The 18226-nt window shown below is 50.7% G+C and overlaps 1 protein-coding gene and 1 long non-coding RNA gene across 5 annotated transcripts in view; one reads left to right on the forward strand and one right to left on the reverse strand.

The window, feature by feature from the left end:
• The window catches only part of ANXA6 (annexin A6), a 49227-nt gene that overhangs the window by 28366 nt on the left and 2635 nt on the right, over positions 1-18226 (forward strand). For 2 of the 3 annotated variants that reach the window (XM_029943005.1, XM_029943007.1), the window contains 10 exons: positions 1394-1475; positions 2660-2754; positions 3399-3512; positions 5975-6065; positions 6666-6745; positions 7530-7583; positions 13557-13574; positions 14317-14410; positions 15541-15636; positions 16975-17033. In XM_029943005.1, coding sequence (XP_029798865.1) covers positions 1394-1475; positions 2660-2754; positions 3399-3512; positions 5975-6065; positions 6666-6745; positions 7530-7583; positions 13557-13574; positions 14317-14410; positions 15541-15636; positions 16975-17033 — 783 coding nt within the window. The remainder of the gene's footprint in view (positions 1-1393; positions 1476-2659; positions 2755-3398; positions 3513-5974; positions 6066-6665; positions 6746-7529; positions 7584-13556; positions 13575-14316; positions 14411-15540; positions 15637-16974; positions 17034-18226) is intronic. The other variant, XM_029943006.1, reaches the window with a different exon arrangement.
• LOC115294948 lies at positions 635-4071 on the reverse strand. Of its 2 annotated transcripts, none has more exons than XR_003910230.1 (2): positions 2958-4071; positions 635-2273 (listed from the first exon to the last, which is right to left on the reverse strand). It is a non-coding gene; the product is annotated as an uncharacterized LOC115294948 (long non-coding RNA). The 2 variants fall into 2 exon arrangements; XR_003910229.1 differs by having other exon boundaries at positions 635-2305.

Here is an 18226-nt window from a genome sequence, read left to right on the forward strand (position 1 = left end):
ACTAACCACTAACGGGACTTGCTGAATGGAGACATGTCTGGTTCTATGGAGAGGCCTGTCTCATCCTGGGGAGACAGTGGCCTTTGGAGGCATGAAAACAGAACAGATGGGCACCCAGAGGTGCACAGCACGATTTGAGGTTGTTCTGGCCATCCAGAGACCCAAGGTCCACAGAAGTACTTGGGACAAACCATTCCAGGCACTGGTAGCACTTGGTTTACGTGGAAATGTTTGGAACCTGGCAATCTCTCTGTTACTTACTGAGCCACCTCTTTCTGGGCCTCTGTCTCCATGATTACCATGAGGTGTTACACACGCCAAGCTCAGTGCCTTCCGAGGGCTCTTGAGCTCTGATGTTCTAGAACAGCATTTCCCAAATTACAAGACAAGAACCATCATTGTAAATGACCTTAGATTATAGAAGAAATGAATTGGTGTGGGAGAGGGGAGCCTCCGCGGCATTAAATAACTGAACTCACAGAGTGAGAGCATTTCTCCTTTTCGATTCCATCAACCCGACTCATTTTGTCAAAGAGAGAGTCCCCATTGGGTGCCGTTTCCTTTTTCACAGACAGAGCCGAGAGGGCTGGCTTCAAGTTCCGAGCACTGAGCAACGGCATCTTGTTAAATCTGGTGATATTTGACACAACGTGGGTTTTTTTTTTCTCCTTCTTACATTTGTTTTCATGGGTTATCATCTGTTTATGGCACATCATACCAATTTTCTCTTCATGAGAGTGATGAAAAGTTATTTTCATTCATTAGGCAAATATTTTTTGGGTGCTTACTTGTGTTGTAGATCCTTTGGATATGTCCAAGGACATAATGAACAAAACCCCTTGCCCTTTAGGAGTATTTAAATATACTTAAAAATGGATGCACTTAACATAAAACAGAAAAGAAGTTGAATTACGTAAAAATATGAAGGAAGAGCATAGGATGTTATGCAGATATGGCAACATTAGGGACCTCACTTAGGAGTGACTGAAATTTGGGAGATTCTGTTCTGGTATTTCAGGATAATTTGGTTGCCTTGTCACAGGGAGGGGCTCCTGAAGAGGCAGGAGGGCCTTGGGGACAGGGCACAGTTCTGAGGGACTGGGAGGCTCCAGTGGAGCTAGGACAGAGCAACTTCCTGGGGCAGGAAGCTGCCCACTTCTCCCCTGACCAGCACTTGCCCTGCTCCCAGGCCTGGGTCTGTCTCTCCTCCTCTCCCTTTCTCAGCTGTAGGGCAGGGGCCTGTCTGCTGTGCCTTCACTCCTGCCTCCCTCCCCCCAAGCTGCTTGGTTTGGGGCTCGTGGGGAAAGCACCCCCTCCCTTGCATGCTCCTCTCATGGCTTGGCCCCCAGGGGGGCCCGCAGGCACCTGCTGAGTCTCTTCCTGCTTCTTGCAGCTGAAGGGAACAGTGCGTCCAGCTGATAACTTCAACCCTGACGCCGATGCCAAAGCGCTGAGGAAGGCCATGAAGGGACTTGGTAAGGGGACACGAAGGGGGCGGGTTGGCCTCTGGGGTAGCAGGTGTGGCAGGTTTGGCAGTGCGCCAGGCAGGAGTAAGAGCTCAGGCCTCAAAGGAGGGTCGGTAGAATGAGGCAGATTTTACATAAGTCTCCACCCTCCCAAGGAGGCTCCTGGCTCCCTGAGTATAGAAAGGGAGTAAAGGAAGGCTTGTAAGGAACTTGGCCCAAGCCCTTTCTAGAGCTGTCCTACTGCAGAAGGAAGTACTAGGTCATAAGGCCTGGGTTCTCCTGCCAGCTTTGCCTTAGGCTCACTGTGTGACTTTAGGCAAGTCCTTCAACCCTTCCAAGTGTCCATTTCCCCGGGTGTGTAAAAGAAGAGATGTGGACCCATTGATCCAAGAGCCCCAGTTCGGGGCTAGGAGCGCCCCCTGCTGGTTATCACATCGCATCCTCCATTTGGAACGAGTGGGAAGAACCACTCTGTGGACAGATGCCCTCTTCTCAGAAAGGCCAGCAGGGACAGCAGCCAGCATTTGGCTGCCATCATCCTTTCTCCCCTCATCCGTCTAACGGCACCTCCCAGGGACCTTGGCTTAAGTGCTGTCCCTTCTGGGCCTTATCTTCATTTGTTTCCCAGGAATGGTAATATCTACCGAGCATATCTAGGACTATAAAATAACAGGGGTAAAAGTGCTTTTGAAAGGAGGGGTCTGTGCCAGGTCTGAGGTCCAAGGCATTAAGCTGAGAGGCTGGAAGTGGTATCCTGATGTCCCCAGAGTCGACGGGCTGTGGTTAGAAGGATCTGGGCTCCAGTTTCTAGGGGGTTGAAGAGGAAGAACATAGGGTTCCTGTGGGATTTAGATTGCCAGGTTAGAAGGATCCCTTGGTAACTATTCAGGCCTCTTCAGGGGATATGTGTGGAAATCGAGTCTGAGAAAGTGGCCAGGACTTGCTAAGCCATTGCCAGAACCCGGGCTAGAACTCAGAGGCCCTGAGTCTCACCCCAGGGCTGCCTGCTCCTCTGGGGGTCTTCTCAGCCCGTGACTGGACAGATGGGAATGCAGGGAGGGACCCTGGGGAAGTCAGCGGTGTGGGCTCCTGCGGGTGCTTCTACCCTAAGATTGATAGAGCCCATCAGTGGGGGGATGTGGGGAAGCCCGGCCACAGGCCCTCCTCTGAGCCGTGTGGCTTGGCTGATTCAGGAACTGATGAGGACACCATCATCGACATCATCACGCACCGCAGCAACGCCCAGCGGCAGCAGATCCGCCAGACCTTCAAGTCACACTTTGGCCGGGTGAGGCTTCTGCCCGGGGCCCAGGCCCCACACACACCCTCCTCCCAGGGCTCGGCCTGCTACTGCCAGCTCCACACAGTTGGGTGCCTGGGCCGTCATGGCAGTGGGGCTCCTGTGGTCACATGTTCTTGGAGTACCTCCCACGTTGGTTTCGGGCTGCCTCAACACACTCTCTCCATCCCCCGGTTCCTTGTGATCAGTACCTGTGGGAATGGCTCAGCTGGGGGCAGAGATGAAAGACACGAGTTGTTTTCATGTAGCATTTTCTGGATCTCGGAGTTTCAGAGGCTTCAGGCCCCAAGGCTGAGCGTCAGTGATGGTTGTGCCTTGGTGTCCAGCTGGCGGCTTTCCCCTAGGATGGAAACGATCTCCCTTGGCACTGCCCCTTTCCTTGCCCGCCTCCTTGCCTCCATGGAGAATGGGTCTTCCCTCTGCTTGTTTGTTGTTTTTTATTTAATCCTGCCCTCTTTGGCGTCCTCTAAATAGTAAACAAAGACAAACACAGCAGCAAAGACAGACACAGTCTCCCTCCATCCCCTGCATTCACATGGAGCCCCCATTTCCTCATTCCATGCTCCTCCCTATCCTGGGTCACATGTGAGCAAGTGCTGATGTTGGCATGACCTCACCCCTGCCATTTGTAGGACCTGATGGCCGACCTGAAGTCTGAGATCTCTGGAGACCTGGCGAGGCTGATTCTGGGGCTCATGATGCCACCGGCCCATTACGATGCCAAGCAATTGAAGAAGGCCATGGAGGTATGATGTGAACACCAAAGGGACGGGGTCTAGTCTGCAGGTGGTGGGGGGACATGCTCCTTAGAAGCCCACATGGATTGGCTGCACCTCCTTGACAGAGCCCTTCCCACACCCAGTTCAAACTAGCGCAAATACCGAAGGGGATGTTGGCTCCTGTAACGGAAAGGTAGGGGGTGCCATCTGGTTTTAGACATGGCTGAGTCCAGGGACTCAAATCATGTTATATGGACTCTTATCTCTCCCCTACCTTGCTTTTCTCCCTTCTGTGGTAGCTTCTCTCCCCGAGCCCGTTTCTCCTTGTACAGATAGTAGGATGGCTGTGTCTGTCCTACCAGCTAGCACCTCTGTTCCTTCTTGCCAGGAGTTCCACTCTGGTTGATGCAAGTGAGGTCACATGTCCAGTATCAGTGGTGTCAGCGGGATCTCAAGGAGCAGTAGAGGAAGCAGGAAGGATCTGGAAGGAAAAGAGCAGCAGTGGGAGTCTGCATTCCAGTCCGGCCCTGCCACTAAACTCACTGTGTGATGTTGGGCCACTTAACACTTGCGAAGCTTCCATACCTTCAGCTGTGAAATGGGAGCTGTTGTCCCTGCCCTGCAAACATCAGAGTGGGTCAGGCGAGGTCATGGGTACAGAGGGCACGATTCAGTCTGAAGACCTGACCTTGTGATTGATTAGCAGGAAAGGGTGTTATGTCCCGGGCCGGCTGTTGCTGGGCTGCTTTGCTTCCCGGGGCAGCAGCTCTACCAGCGCCGGCTCTCCTTTCCTGGGAGCGCCCAGTAACCTGTCCTGGGCGCCGTGGACTAGCTCAGCCACTTGTCTCAACCCACAAGGCAAGGCTTTCACTTTGTCCCCATTTTACAAATGAGGAAACTCAGTCTCAGAGGGCAAGTGACTTGATCAAAGTCACAGCACTGTGAAGTAACAGAGCAGGGATTCACAACAACTCTGTCTGACTCTAGAGCCTGACCCTACAATCCCATGAAACCACCAGGGCTTTTGGTCCGTTGAGGATTAAGAGAAAAAAACAGACATTCCATGGGCAAAAGCAAATTGAGTTTATTGTCCATTTAAAATGCTCAGACAGGGGCGTCTGGGTGGCTCAGTTGGTCAAGCGCCAACTTCGGCTCAGGTCATCATCTCATGGTTCGTGAGTCTGAGCCTTGTGTTGGGCTCTGTGCTGTCAGCTCAAAGCCTGGAGCCTGTTTCAGATTCTGTGTCTCCCTCTCTCTCTGCCCCTCTCCACTCACACTCTGTCTCTGTCTCTCAAAAATAAACATTTAAAAAAATTATAAAATGCCCAGACAAGAAAAGCAAATGATTTGAAAACGTGGAGTTTATTTTTTATTTATTTTAATTTTTTTTAATGTTTATTTTCGAGAGAGAGACAGAGACAGAGTGCAAGGAAGAGGCAAAGAGAATCTGAAGCAGGCTCCAGGCTCTGAGCTGTCAGCACAGAGCCCGATGAGGGGCTCGAGCCCACAAACCACGAGATCATGACCTGAGGCAAAGTCAGAAGCTCAACCAACTGAGCCACCCAGGCGCCCCTGAAAACGTGGAGTTTGGACGTTGAAGGGACCAGTGAGCTAACCTGACCCAACCCTTTCCATTCCCACAGTTTACAAATGGGAAACTGAAAGAGGCTCAGCACGTCTGTGAGCTTGGGGAAGGGAGGGGCTAGACCCTGGGGCTTAGGATGCTCTGAGGGTCGAGCTGTCTTCCTCTCATGCCTGCTTTTAATAAAGAGCCTGTAAGGATCTCCTCAGCCTCGGTCTCCTTGAGGTCAGAGAAGCCACGGACTGGCCGACCGGCAGGCAGTAACCTCCAAGGGCAACGAATGTGCCTTACCTTTTTTTTTTTTTTTTATAGTTGTGGGGACCTCTGAGTAGCACATTCCCCCAAGCTACCTTAGCCCAGAGAACCTAATGTATCTGTCCATAGATCACTCATCAAATCCAAATATAAACAAATACAGCGTGTTTTTTCCTTCAAGCACAAAACTTTTTTTTCTGACAAAATTATATGTGAGAAAATACACACAGCAAAAATAGAAGAAACTAGAAATCACCTGTGATCCTTCGCTTACCCAGAGACCATAATCACTGTTACACTGTAATGCACGTCCTCTATTTTTTATATACTTACATATAAATATTTATATTCAGATTCATATGTGTAGACGCCTATTTATATGTACATACCCATACAGCACATATTCTTTTCTTCTAAATTTTGGTCCAAAGAAATTCTCATGGGAGGTTCTGGAAATCTTGACAAGCTGGCGTGTCCCACCCTGACTGTGCTCTCTCTGGTCTGGGGGTCAGGAGAAAATCCAGGAAGCTTGTGGTCTGCGTGATTGCTTCCTGGGTGGTGGTGTGGACCTGGGGCCTCCTTGGCCGGGGCCCCTCGGGCCTCAGACAGGGTCAGGGCTGTGGCTCAGGTGTTCTTCGTCTCCACGTTCTAGGGAGCTGGCACCGACGAAAAGACTCTCATCGAAATCCTCGCCACTCGGACCAACGCGGAAATCCGGGCCATCTGTGAGGCCTATAAGGAAGGTGAGTGTGGGAAGCCTTCGGCCCCCTGGTGGGGGAGGAGCCACCTCTCCAGCTCTGACGTCATCCCCCTGCTCTGCTCTGAGAAGCCCCTGGGTGTGCCCAGCCCTGTGTCTGAGGAAAGGGTGCCCCAGGCAGAGAGTCCCAGCTGGATGAAGACCTGGAGGAAACAGTGAGAGGAGAGAGTGTCCAGGCCGCGGCGGGGACAGGAGGGCAGCCTCCGGGGTGGGTTGCCTGTGCTTGGCCAAAATACTATTTTGAAGAATCTTAAGTACCCACCCCCTTGTCAGCAGCTTTAACATGGTGGAAATTTTGAGCAGGGGAGGGACCCGGCCAGAGCCGTGCTGTGGGTCCGGAATCTGTCCTGCCAGAGGGGAGGCAGGGAGGCTGTGAAGCAGGAGAGGCAGGATTCCGGGAGCCTTTGGCTGGGATGGGGGCGGGGAGGTGACGGACTGGGGGCTTCCGTGTCGAGATCCACAGTTCAGTGGCTGGATGTTCCCAAGAACCACCCCACCATGCCTGCCAATGTGCTCTGGCTGAGCTTCTAGAAGCAGCTCCCCATCCTTGCCCAGCAGCTGCCCACACACCCTCTCTCTGTCTCAGACTATCACAAGTCCCTAGAGGATGCTCTGAGCTCCGACACATCTGGACACTTCAAGAGGATCCTCATCTCTCTGGCCACGGTGAGCGAGTTCATGGCCCAGGGCCTGCCTGGCCCCCTGGGGGCCCGGGAGGATGGCAGGGAACTAGGAGCCCACTACTGATGAAGAAAGGGTGTCTCCCCCACGTCCCTTTTCAGTCCCACTGCTGAGGCCAGGACTGCCTCATGTAAGGCCTTCTCTCACTGTTCACTTTCCTTTCTTTTTTAATAAAGTTTATTTATTTAGAGAAAGCTCACAAGCAGAGGAAGGGCAGAGAGAGACAGCGAGAGAGAATCCCAAGTAGGCTCTGCACTGTTAGCACAGAGCCAAGTGTGGGGCTTGAGCCCATGAACTTTGAGATTATGACCTGAGCTGCCAAGAGTCAGATGCTTAACTGATTGAGCTACCCAGGAGCCCCTCACCGTTCACTTTTCAAAGCTGGTTTGTTCACACCTTCTCCAGGCAAGCCCTCCCCAGTGGCCCTCAGCCCGGCTTTTGGGCCCCCCAGCTGATAGCACAAAGCCGTGTGGGCCACCTGCGTGTTACCCACAAGCTTCCTTCACCGTCGTCCGAGTTCCTGCAACCCAGTCACCAGGCCCTGACACACAGTGCTGCAGACTCACTGTGTCTGAGTCGCCCTGAGCTAATTGCCTTCAGATTTAATGTTCACAACAGCCTCCCTATGAAGACAGGATTATTGTCCCCATGTGATAGCTGAGGGAAAGGGTTCGGAGAAGTAGAGTGGCTGAGCCAACGTCCTGTGGCCGCTGAGGGGCAAAGAGGGTGAATGTGTGGGGACTGACCTTTCTCACTGGTCTTGCTGCAGGGGAACCGTGAGGAGGGAGGCGAAGACCGGGACCAGGCCCGGGAAGATGCCCAGGTAGGAACCCCCCCCTCCCCCGTCTGCTCCAGCTGATGTCTGCCCATGCCAGCCCCTGGCTCTCTGGCGGGGTGGGAAAGGCTCCTGGCAGGGACATGGCTGATTATTTGGTGGATGCTTAGACTCATGGACCCCTTACACCTCTCTACCCCTTAGGAGCAAGACTTTGAGTGTTTTCACAACTTCCAGAGGGATGCTCATGACTTTGGTGCAGGTCCTACTGGCATTTCCTGGGTGAAGAGTAATGGCTTAGGGCCCCCAGACCTTCAGCACTGAGAGGGACTTGTAGATCATCTGGGCCAAAACCTTGTGTTACACTGGGAAAATGGAGGCCCAGAGAGGGTGAATAACTTCTGAAAGTCACACAGCACATCAATGGTCCAGGTAGAACTGACCCAGAGAGAGCAGGTCCGGAAGCTTGCTGGGAAGGGGTCCTGAGTGCTAATGGCCTCAGTTTATTATCTATGAAATGGGACCAAAATTGAAGGAAGTGTCCTGGGAAAACTTAGAAAGTGAGTTCATCAAGGGCTCAGATCTTTGTCCTGCTCACTGATGTATCCATGGCGGCACATGGTCGGAACTCAGTAAATATTTAATATTCAATGAACAAAGGAGTCAAGGGTTCTCTGGGGTTCGTAGCTGCTCTGCTTCTGTCCTGCTCCTGAGGCTGGGGAGCCTGAGGTCTGGAAGCTGGACAACCCCAAATCCATCATCCCTGAACGGCCTTATGGTTGGGAAGTCCCTCCTGAGGCCATGTGCACTGTCCCCACTCGCCTGTGCCTGGCCCTGGTCCAGGCATCAGGCAGAGACACCACAGACTGCGGATCTGGCCCCCTTCCTTTAGAGTGGTGGCTGAAAAGAACCCTGATGGATTGGGGGTAGAGGCAGCAGCTCTGACCCCTGCTCGGCCAACAGAGAAGGGGGGAGTGGTTTAGTAGTATCTGGGCTGGAAGAAGCCTTAGCTATACCCCGACAGTTACAAAACTATAAAATGCAAACTAAGAACGAAGCATGATGCTAAGACTGATTTATGCTTTATTATGCTCCCTTTTGTACTGGAGGAAAATGAAGCTCCTATCTAAGCATGTGGTTTCTAAGTGGCTGTGGTGTGATTTGAACCCAGGCCCGCCTGATTCCCAAGTTCATGCTAATACAGGACCCGGTATGGCAATTTCCCTGCAGCTTCCAGACCAGGTCGCTGCTGCTTTCCAGTTGAGTGGCCCCTGGTTTGGAATGCAGGTGTCAGAGCTGGTTTTCCAGCTGTAAGTAGGTATATTTATGGACTAGCCTGGGAACCCAGCCCCTGTGCTTCCCGTTGTCGCCAGGAGGGGGCAGTAGTGGGCCGCACTGGCAAACACCGCAGGGGCGAAGGGGTGAGAGAGAACCTGGGTGGAAACGGGAGCCCTGCCCAACTCAGCCGCCTGTCCAGATTCACAGATGCTAGACCCTGAGCAGTCTTCGTGTGGGCTCATGTTCATAGAGCTAGGGTGCTTGGTTTCAAACGTAGTAACATTCTTTTGTAGAACCTCTAGAAAATAAAGATGAACCTAAATAAATAAATAAATAAATCCATAACCTACTAGTAATAGCCATTATTCATATTTTAGGATATATCACTCTAGTTGTCTTTTTATATATATGTAAAAATGCATCTTTTATAACAGTTAAAAAGTAATATTCTGTAAGTGCTGTTCATATATTTTTAAAAACTGATGTTGCTTCATGGGCATGTTCTGTTCCACTGAAGAAGCTACCAAGCTTTATTTAACCCACCCTCTTCCTGGTCACCAACTCTTCCATCATACGCAGGAAAATTTTCCTTAAATAGGTTTCTGGAGGCAAAATGGTAAAGGCAGACAAAAATGTATAAAAAAATTGAAGGCATTTGGTCTGCAGAGGGGCGCCTGGGTGGCTCAGTCGCTTGAGCGTCCGACTCGATTTCAGCTCAGGTCATGATCTCATGGTTCATGAGATTGAGCCCTGCATCAGGCTCTGGGCTGACAGCACCGAACCTGCTTAGGATTCTCTTTCTCTTCACCTTCCCCGCTCTTGCTCACCCGCTCACTCTCTCTTTCTCTCTCTTTGTCTCAAAATAGATAAATAAACATTTAAAAAAAACAACAACAAAACTTGAAGGCATTTGACATCCAGAGCCAGGTTCCTCCTAGAAAGATAATGCACATTAGTATTTGGCATGGTTCGTTTTATTCCCCCTCCTTCCCACACTCCACCCTGGGCACTGGCACACCCCCAAGCTCTTGCAAGTCCAGGTCTGTTCTTACGGTGTGTATATGCGTACAGTGTTCACCTGTCGCCCCACAGGGATTGCCGATAGCTTCCCTTCCACCCTCCACGTGTTCCAGTTTGAGCAACAAATAATAGAGGCAATCTAACGTAGACCCAGAGTGAGGTGAAGAATTGGGGCCAGTTGGGGATAACTCAATCCCCAGGCTATTATTTGTAATAGAACAGTTTTATTGAAATATAATTCATACACTATACTCTTGACCCATTTAAAGCATATGGTTCAATGGCTTTTAGCATCTTCACAGACTTAATGTGACCATCACCGCTATCAGTTTCAGGACATTTCCTCACCCCCAAAGAAATTCTGCACATTTGTAGTTATTTCTCGTTTCCTCCCAACCCTCCAGCCCTGAGTAACCACTACTTCACTTTCTGTTTCTATAGATTCACCTATTCTGGACATTTCATATAAATGCTGGTATATAATATGTGGCCTTTTGTGACTGGTGTCTTTCACTTAGTATATTCAGTGTTTATATTTATCATATATCAGTACTTTATTCCTTCCCACTGCCAAATAATGTTCCATTGTATGTATATGTCACCTTTTTAAAAGTTTATTTGTTTATTTTGAGAGAGGGAGAGAAAAAGAGCATGCGTGTTGGGGAGGGGCAGAGAGAAGGAGAATCCCAAGCAGGCTCCAAGTTGCACAGACACTGCCCCTGTGTCGAACCATGAGATCCTAACCTGAGCCAAGATCCTGAGTCAGACACTAAACTAACTAAGCCATCCAGATGCCCCATCGTTTTTTGGTTTTTTTTTTTTTTTTTTAATCCATTCATCAGCTAACTGACACTTCAGTTATTTCCACTTTGGGGCTGTTCAGAATAACGCTGCTTGCTATAAACATGTGTACATGTTTGTTTTTAAAAAAATTTTTTTAAGTTTATTTTTGAGAGAGAGACAGAGACAGAGCACGAGTGAGGGAGTGACAGAAAGAGAAGGAGACACAGAATCTGAAGCAGGCTCCAGGCTCTGAGCTGTCAGCACAGAGCCTGATGAGGGACTCGAACTCACGAATCATGAGATCATGACCTGGGCCAAAGTCGGACGCTTACTGACTGAGCCACCCAGACACCCAACATGTGTACATGCTTGTATGTGCATATATTTTCATGTCTCTTGCGTACATAGGAGTGGAATTGCTGGGTCCTATGGTAACTCTATGTTTAACTTTTGGAGGAACTTCCCAGACTGCTTTTTACCTGAAGTAGCTAGGCTAATAAGGAAAAGCCTTTGTGTTGAATGTTTGGAAAATTATTTTGGTAGCCCACTGCATTTTTCATATTACACATATAATTGTCTTAAAGACACTTGAAAAAAAATATGTCTGGGGTTCTGTGGCCAAGGTAAATGAAAAATGACATGTTAGATTCTTTTTTGTTTGCTTTTTAAAATATCTCCATCTGTGCAGGCTCTGTGGTGCAATGGATAGCGCATTGGACTTCTAGTGCGCTCCCAGAATAATTTAAAATATCTCCGTCTTTTTAAAAAAATTACTAGCTGGGACACCTGGGTGGCTCAGTTGGTTAAGCATCCGACTTCAGCTCAGGTCATGAGCTTACAGTCCATGGGTTCAAGCCCCACGTCAGGCTTTGTGCTGACAGCTCAGAACCTGGAGCCTGCTTCAGATTATGTGTCTCCCTCTCTCTGCCCCTCCCTGGCTCACTCTCTGTCTCTGTCTCTCAAAGACAATAAAAAAAAAAAATACTAGCATTTTTAGCACCACTTTTTAAAAGTGTGGTGAAAGACACATAATAAAACATAACACATAGTAAAAGTTGCCATCTCCACCATTTTTCAGTGTGCAGTTAAGTGACGTCAAGTACATCCAAGGTTGCGCAACCATCACCACTAGCCATCTCCAGAGCTCTTTTTATCTTGTAAAGTTGAAACTGTGTACTCATTAAACAGTAACTGCCCACCCCCCTCCCGTCCCCAGCAACCACCATTCTTCCTTCTGTCCCTGTGAATCACAGTACGCGGGGGACCGCGTGCAATTGCAATCATACATTATTTCCCTGTTTGTAACTGGCTCGTGTCACTTACCGTAATGTGCTTGTGTTTCAACCAAGCTTTTGATATTAAAAGGGATTAATAAAACCAGAAGTATCCCATCATTCCAGGAGCCCCAACAACACCTATCTGACATTAAAATAAAACATTAAAAAAATGTATTTGCACGTTGAGAAGATGTAAACATAAAATCTCAGGAAAAATAAAATGCAAAAGCTTTCCCCATCCTTCTCAAAAGTAACCACTGTCCATCTTGACTCTGCCTCTAGCTTGACTTCCCACCACATATGTAAGCGCGACTGTGCATTTATCCTTTCTTAGATAGACTGTTTCTTTTTCTTTGTTTTGTTTTTCTTAAAGAGTGGCTTTCCAGGCCTTTTTTCCCCCTAAGTATATTTGTTTATTTTGAGAGCAAGAACATGAGTGAGGGAGAGGCAGAGAGAGAGGGAGAGAGAGGATCCCAAGCAGGCTCCACGTTGTCAGTGCAGAACCCGATGCGGGACTTGATCCCACAAACTGTGAGCTCACGACCTGAGCCCAAACCGAGAGCTGGACGCCTAACCACCTGAACCATCCAGGCACCCCCTTTTCTTAGCTAGATAAAAGGAATACTATTATATACAATATGCTCTCCCTTACTTTTCTTGCTTAATTTAAAGGGAAATTCTCCTTATCGGTCTACAGTGCTGATAAAGAGAATTTCCCTTTAACTAATATTCTTTTTAATAACTGCATGGATTTCCATTATTGGGTAGCATAGTGTGTTTAACAAATTGTCAGGGCTATTAGTGGTTTCCAGTTTTTCTCTGTCACAAAGTTGTGCTGCAGTGAACACCCTTGTATTACATCTTAAATGGCTTTGGCAGATCTGCCATATAATTGCTTGATCAAGTGGCAGGTGCATTTAAAATTTGAAAGACATGGCCCATTGATATGCCAAAGAAGTTTCTAAAGCATAAGACTTTTGCGAAGTTTATAGAGGATGGTTTTGGTCTGCCCAATAGAAAAAAAGTGGTCCGCGGAGTTTCGGGGTAACAGGCGAGGCAAAGGCCAGTCGAGGGCACACAGGGCTGGCTGTGTTTGGTTCCCAGGCCCTCCAGGCGCTGCTGCTTGCCTAACGAAAGAGTGCCCTAATGACTCAGCGTAGCGCAGTGATTAAAAGTCACCCTTGTAAAATGACTGGACAGCTGGCACCGTCCCACCTGATTTTGGCTTTGCGCCCTCCTCCCACAGTCCCCTCCCGGCCTCAGCTTTCGTGTCTCTCCTGCTACAACTGAAGGGAGTAAAATGACGGGTCTCAGATCCCCTTGTGGTCAAGGGTGTGGGGAATTCGGTGCTTCTCTTGCTCTAACTTCCCAACGGCTCTGTGGAGACAAGCACGCTGAGGGCTGGAGTCACCCTAGCGTCACCCTAGGCGGCGGGAGTGACAAGTAGAGTGCCCGTGCTGTGTCCTCCCCGACCCCTTAGGTGAAAACACTTCAAATTTAGTTCCCAGGCCTCTCCCCATTGTGGGCTCCCGGCCCAAAGATCAGGGAAGAGCGTTTTCCCTCCTCCCTGCCCCTGGCCCCAGGGCCCCAGAGCCACCCTCTCCCAGCCTCCTCTGACTCAAGCCTTCCCTCTCTCCCTCCTCTCTCTCCTCCCCGCTCTCAGGTGGCTGCTGAAATCTTGGTGAGTGTCCTGTACTTCGCGGGGATTTTCATGGCTTCTCTGAGTGAAGGCTGAGCGGCCCATCAGGCAGTGGCTGGGGGCTGCCCCCAGGTTCTCTCTCTCCCCTTCAGGGCCTCTTAAGAGCCCCACTGGGTAAAAACATGGGCCAGGCAAGGGTTTCCCACATTTCAGCCACTCACCTCCCACATGACTTGTGCCACACACCACCAGCTGTGAGTAGTTTTCTTTAAATGGACCCTTTTTAATCTGAAATGAATTCTTTTAGAGGGAAATTTAATGTCAACATAAAGGGAACTGGTGGCTGGCTGGATGATCATTGTGGGAACATATCTATGTGGTGTGTTAAAATATATTGCCCATTTACCACACTTAGGGAAACACTGGCTAGGCTATTTTCCTTGCACATGGACAGACACACTTTCCCAGAGGGGCTTTCAGAAGAGCTTAAGGACAGAAGAATTCAGAGTCCCCATGCCTAGTGCCTGTTTGCCCTCCCCTGGGTCCCAGCCTCGAAGTCCTGAGGCCAGAATGGAAGTGCCCAGTGCTAAGCCCCTCCATGTCAGTCCAGAGGGTGCCTGGGAACTGGCAGTGGGGAACGTGGAGGCTGAGGAAAGAAGAATGGACCAGTATCAGCCTCCTTAGGCCCTTGCCCTCAGCCCAGGCAAAGACGTGAAAGTGGATAATAACCAAGGCCTTCTGGTGTCTTCCCTCCCGAATCCTTGCCCCCACCTGGGCTCTGTAGGAAATCGCAGACAAGCCCAGTGGAGACAAAACTTCCCTGGAGACACGTTTCATGACGATCCTGTGCACACGTAGCTATCAGCATCTCCGGAGAGGTGAGGTCTCAGTCCCTTTCCTTCCCAGATCTGAGGGGAGCCTCTCCACTCTCTAAGACAAGGGGAGCTGGTTGCCCCCCCACTCCTTACCCCAGCAACGGAATATGGTGGCTGGTGGGGAGTTGAGTCCTGGCTCTACTGCTAACATTTAGCCCCGGGCCAACCCCCTTCACCTCTTTAGGGAAGCAGGTGAGGTGTCTAGGATAAGGGATGGCAGGTGGTGTCCGCCTCCAAGGCCACTCCAGTGATTGGTGGCGGCTGCCTAGAATACTGTGTGGAAGATTCGAAGGTTAAGTGCCATGAACCTTTGCTGATGTCTCCCGGGAGCCAGGCAATGAGGGTGCTGATGGCACATGGACCACCTGCACATCGTTGGGCCCCGGGCTGCCACGTGCACAGGGCACACCAGTACATGGTGGCCCTGACATTAGGTACTCAGTGAAGTGCCCCGTCCACTAAGACATTTCTCTCTTAAGATGCATTTGTCTGGCACTTAAGGGGCTTTAGCTTAGTGGCTAAAAGAATGGACTTGGGAGCCAGATTGCCTCGATTTGAATCTCCCATGAGCTGTGTGACCTTGGGCAAGGTAGTGAATATCTGTGCCTTAATTTCCTTATCTATAAATTGGGGTTTTCTTCTTTACCCAGTTGTTGTGAGGATACAAAAAAATATAACGCATGAAAAGCACTTAGCGCAATGCCAGGCACATAGTAACTTCCTTGATGTCATCATGATGATTACTTACATTAATCCCTATCCCAACATGACACAGGAGGAAGGGGAGGCCTAGAAGGGGAGACGAATAACCCAAGGTCATTCACTGAGCTCGGGGCAGAGCCTTTGCTAGGACCCAAGGCTCCTTTTGCTACCTCGGCCTGGGGAGAATTGGTCTAAGGCTCTGGGGCAGTGTCTGACTTGACACAGATTTGGCTCTGAACCCAAGGCAGCCTTGAGGTCAGAATTTGCCTTCCACGACAGACCTGCCCAGTGCACGAAGGCCTGGACTGGTCCGTACCTGCTGCCTCTTCCCCCTCTCATGGGACATGGCCTGGGGGGAAGAGAGGGTTGATCTCCCCTCTCCCTCTGAACTGAAGCTCACCCCCCATCTGTGGGGCTTTTCTTGGGGCCAGTCTTCCAGGAGTTTGTCAAGATGACCAACTACGACGTGGAGCACACCATCAAGAAGGAGATGTCGGGGGATGTCAGGGATGCGTTTGTGGCCATTGGTAACTGATGGGGACCAAAGAAAGGGGATGGATGTCCTGGGAAGGTGCTGGGAGCGGTGGGAACATGGCCGGATTCCCTGTGTGGCCTTGGCAACTTCCTAAGCTACTACTACTGGAAAATAACCCCTGCTGCTATGAGGGTCCTGCCAGTGTGTGGTTGGTGGGGTAGCATGAGGACTTGTTCCAGGCTGCAGGGCAGGATGACAGAACTGCTTTCCCGGGGAGGCAATGGGGGGGTGGGTCATGGCAAGGTCAGGTAGGGGCACAGCATCTGCAAGACTACGGTGTGTACACTCACACACTTGCACACTACACACGAGGAGCTGGGAAGGTTAGTATCCAATGTGATCTTTCCCGTGGGTTCCTGAGCCAGTGCATGGCCATATCTTGAGTGCCCATGCCTTGGGGTAGCAGCTCCAGCCTCTTGCCCCCTGCCCTGCTCCCAGAGATACTTTTATAGCCAGAGTCATTCTGGCTTTCTGGCACTCAGGTCTGATTCCCCGCTAAGCTGCCTTAGACACCCCTGGGTGGGCTCTGGAACCTGAAATCCAGCAGCTGCTGAGGGCTAGAGACCTCCCCGGGGCTTGCAAAAGGGCTGGGACTGGCACAGCCAGGCAGACGTCATCTGGGTGGGGAGCACCCCACGATGGGTGGGGAGCAAAAGCCCAAAGCAGCTAGAGAGTGTAGGCTCTAGGGCAACAGTCAGCCCCCAGGATTCGCATAGTATTTGTCTCAGTCAGTAGTTCTCAAACATTGGGCTGCACCGGACTAGGGAGGCCAACCATCCTGCTTTGCACGAACACCACGAAGTAGCAAAGTGAGACAGGTTGGTCACCTCCCTTCAGAGTTGTATTCTCAGCACATCTGAGGAGGGCCATGAGAATTTGCATTTCCACCAGGTTCCCAGATGCTGCTGCTTTAGCTGTCCGGGAACCATCCTTTGAGAACTGCAGCTCAAAATATGTCTTGAATCTGAGCCTGTAGGGTGGAGTCTAGAACCCAGGTTTTCAACAAGCTCTCCAGTGATTGTGATGCACTTAGAAGTTGGAGACCCATGCCTTGAGCTTCTGAGGGGTTTCTTCCCTCTGAGTTCTCCACTCATTTTGGTTAGCAGCAGGCACCTCAGCAGGAAGTGAGCCGCAATGCCTGTGAGAGCCAGGTCTAGGATGAGTGGGAGGAAGGCGTTCCGGAGGGAAGAGGGAAGGTGTCAGTCCCTGAGGATGAGCCTGGGGTTGGCAGTGCCCTGCAGGTTGGAGGTGGAAGGATACACCTTGGGCCCAGAGTCTGGGCACACCACCTCTGACCAAGTTTCCTGCATCTCTCTCCTCTTCCTACCAGTTCAAAGTGTCAAGAACAAGCCTCTCTTCTTTGCTGACAAGCTGTACAAATCCATGAAGGTAAACAAACTTGTGTGTTTGTTCCTTTCCCCTCCAGCCCTTGTGCCCACCCACAAACCCAGGTGTGTTCAGCGCCCCGGGTCGGGACTCATGGCAACTGTTTCCACCCACTTGGGGTTTGCCAGCATCTGCCCTCTGTCTGGCTCCAGGGCAGGAGCTCTCAAGTGGGAGTGATTTTGTCCCCTGGGGAACATTTGTCAATGTCCAGACGCAACTTGGGGAGTGTTGCTGTCATCTGGTGAGATGGGAGCAGGGCTGCCACTGGATAGCCTGTGATGCACAGGACAGAAACCCACAACGAAGGGTGACATGGCCCCAAAGGCCAAGGTTGAGAAACATGCTCTGGGAACACAGGGCTGAGTAGGGCTCTGTCTCTGCCCTTTTGGAGCTCACCTTCCAGTAGGTGACACTGTCTCCTCCTGTAACAAATAATTGCAAGGGTAGCAAGAGCTGGGCTCTGGGACTTGCCCCAGCTTCCGGAAAACCCAGGCCACTCTGGCCACCTTCACAGTCCAGCACATGGAGTCTTGGCTGCTGACAGAGCCTGGCCAGGCTGTTTGGTGGGTGTGAGCCTGAGACCCCTCTTGGCCTACAGTCCCCAAACATGACAGCCATTTATTGAACGCTCACCACCTGCCAGTTCTGACTCCTAAATTGGTGTTGCTGAGCCGCGTGGGGGTAGAAGTTGGGGCTTAGCTGCCCACACATCCCATGTCACGTGCCTGCTCCAGCGGACCCCTCTTAGTTTCCCATGGCTCCTTATCAAATCACCACAAATTGAATGACAGCAGAGGTTTTATTTTCTTATGGTTCAAGAGGCCAGCAGTGAAAAATGAGTGTGTTAGGTTCCTTTGAGAGGCTCTAAGGGAATACTGTCCCCTACGCCTCTCCTAGCTCCTGGTGGTCGCGGGGAATCCTGGTGTTTCCAGACCCTGTCCTTATCTTTGCGTGGCCTTCTCTGTGTGTGCATCCATGTGTCCTCTCTTAGGAGGACTCGAGTTGTTGGATCTGGGGCCCGCCCTCATCCGGTGTGACCTCAACTCATTACATGTGCAAAGACCCTATTTCCAAATGAGGTCATGGTGTAAGATTCCAGGTGGATATGAATTTGGGGGGCACATCATTCGCTTCATACAAGTTGTTTTTGCCTGTCTGGCCAGTCCTAGGCACAAGGGAAGCTGGGTCAGAACTAT

Source organism: Suricata suricatta, chromosome 6, assembly GCF_006229205.1.
Source record: "Suricata suricatta isolate VVHF042 chromosome 6, meerkat_22Aug2017_6uvM2_HiC, whole genome shotgun sequence".
NCBI classification, from domain to species: Eukaryota; Metazoa; Chordata; class Mammalia; order Carnivora; family Herpestidae; genus Suricata; species Suricata suricatta.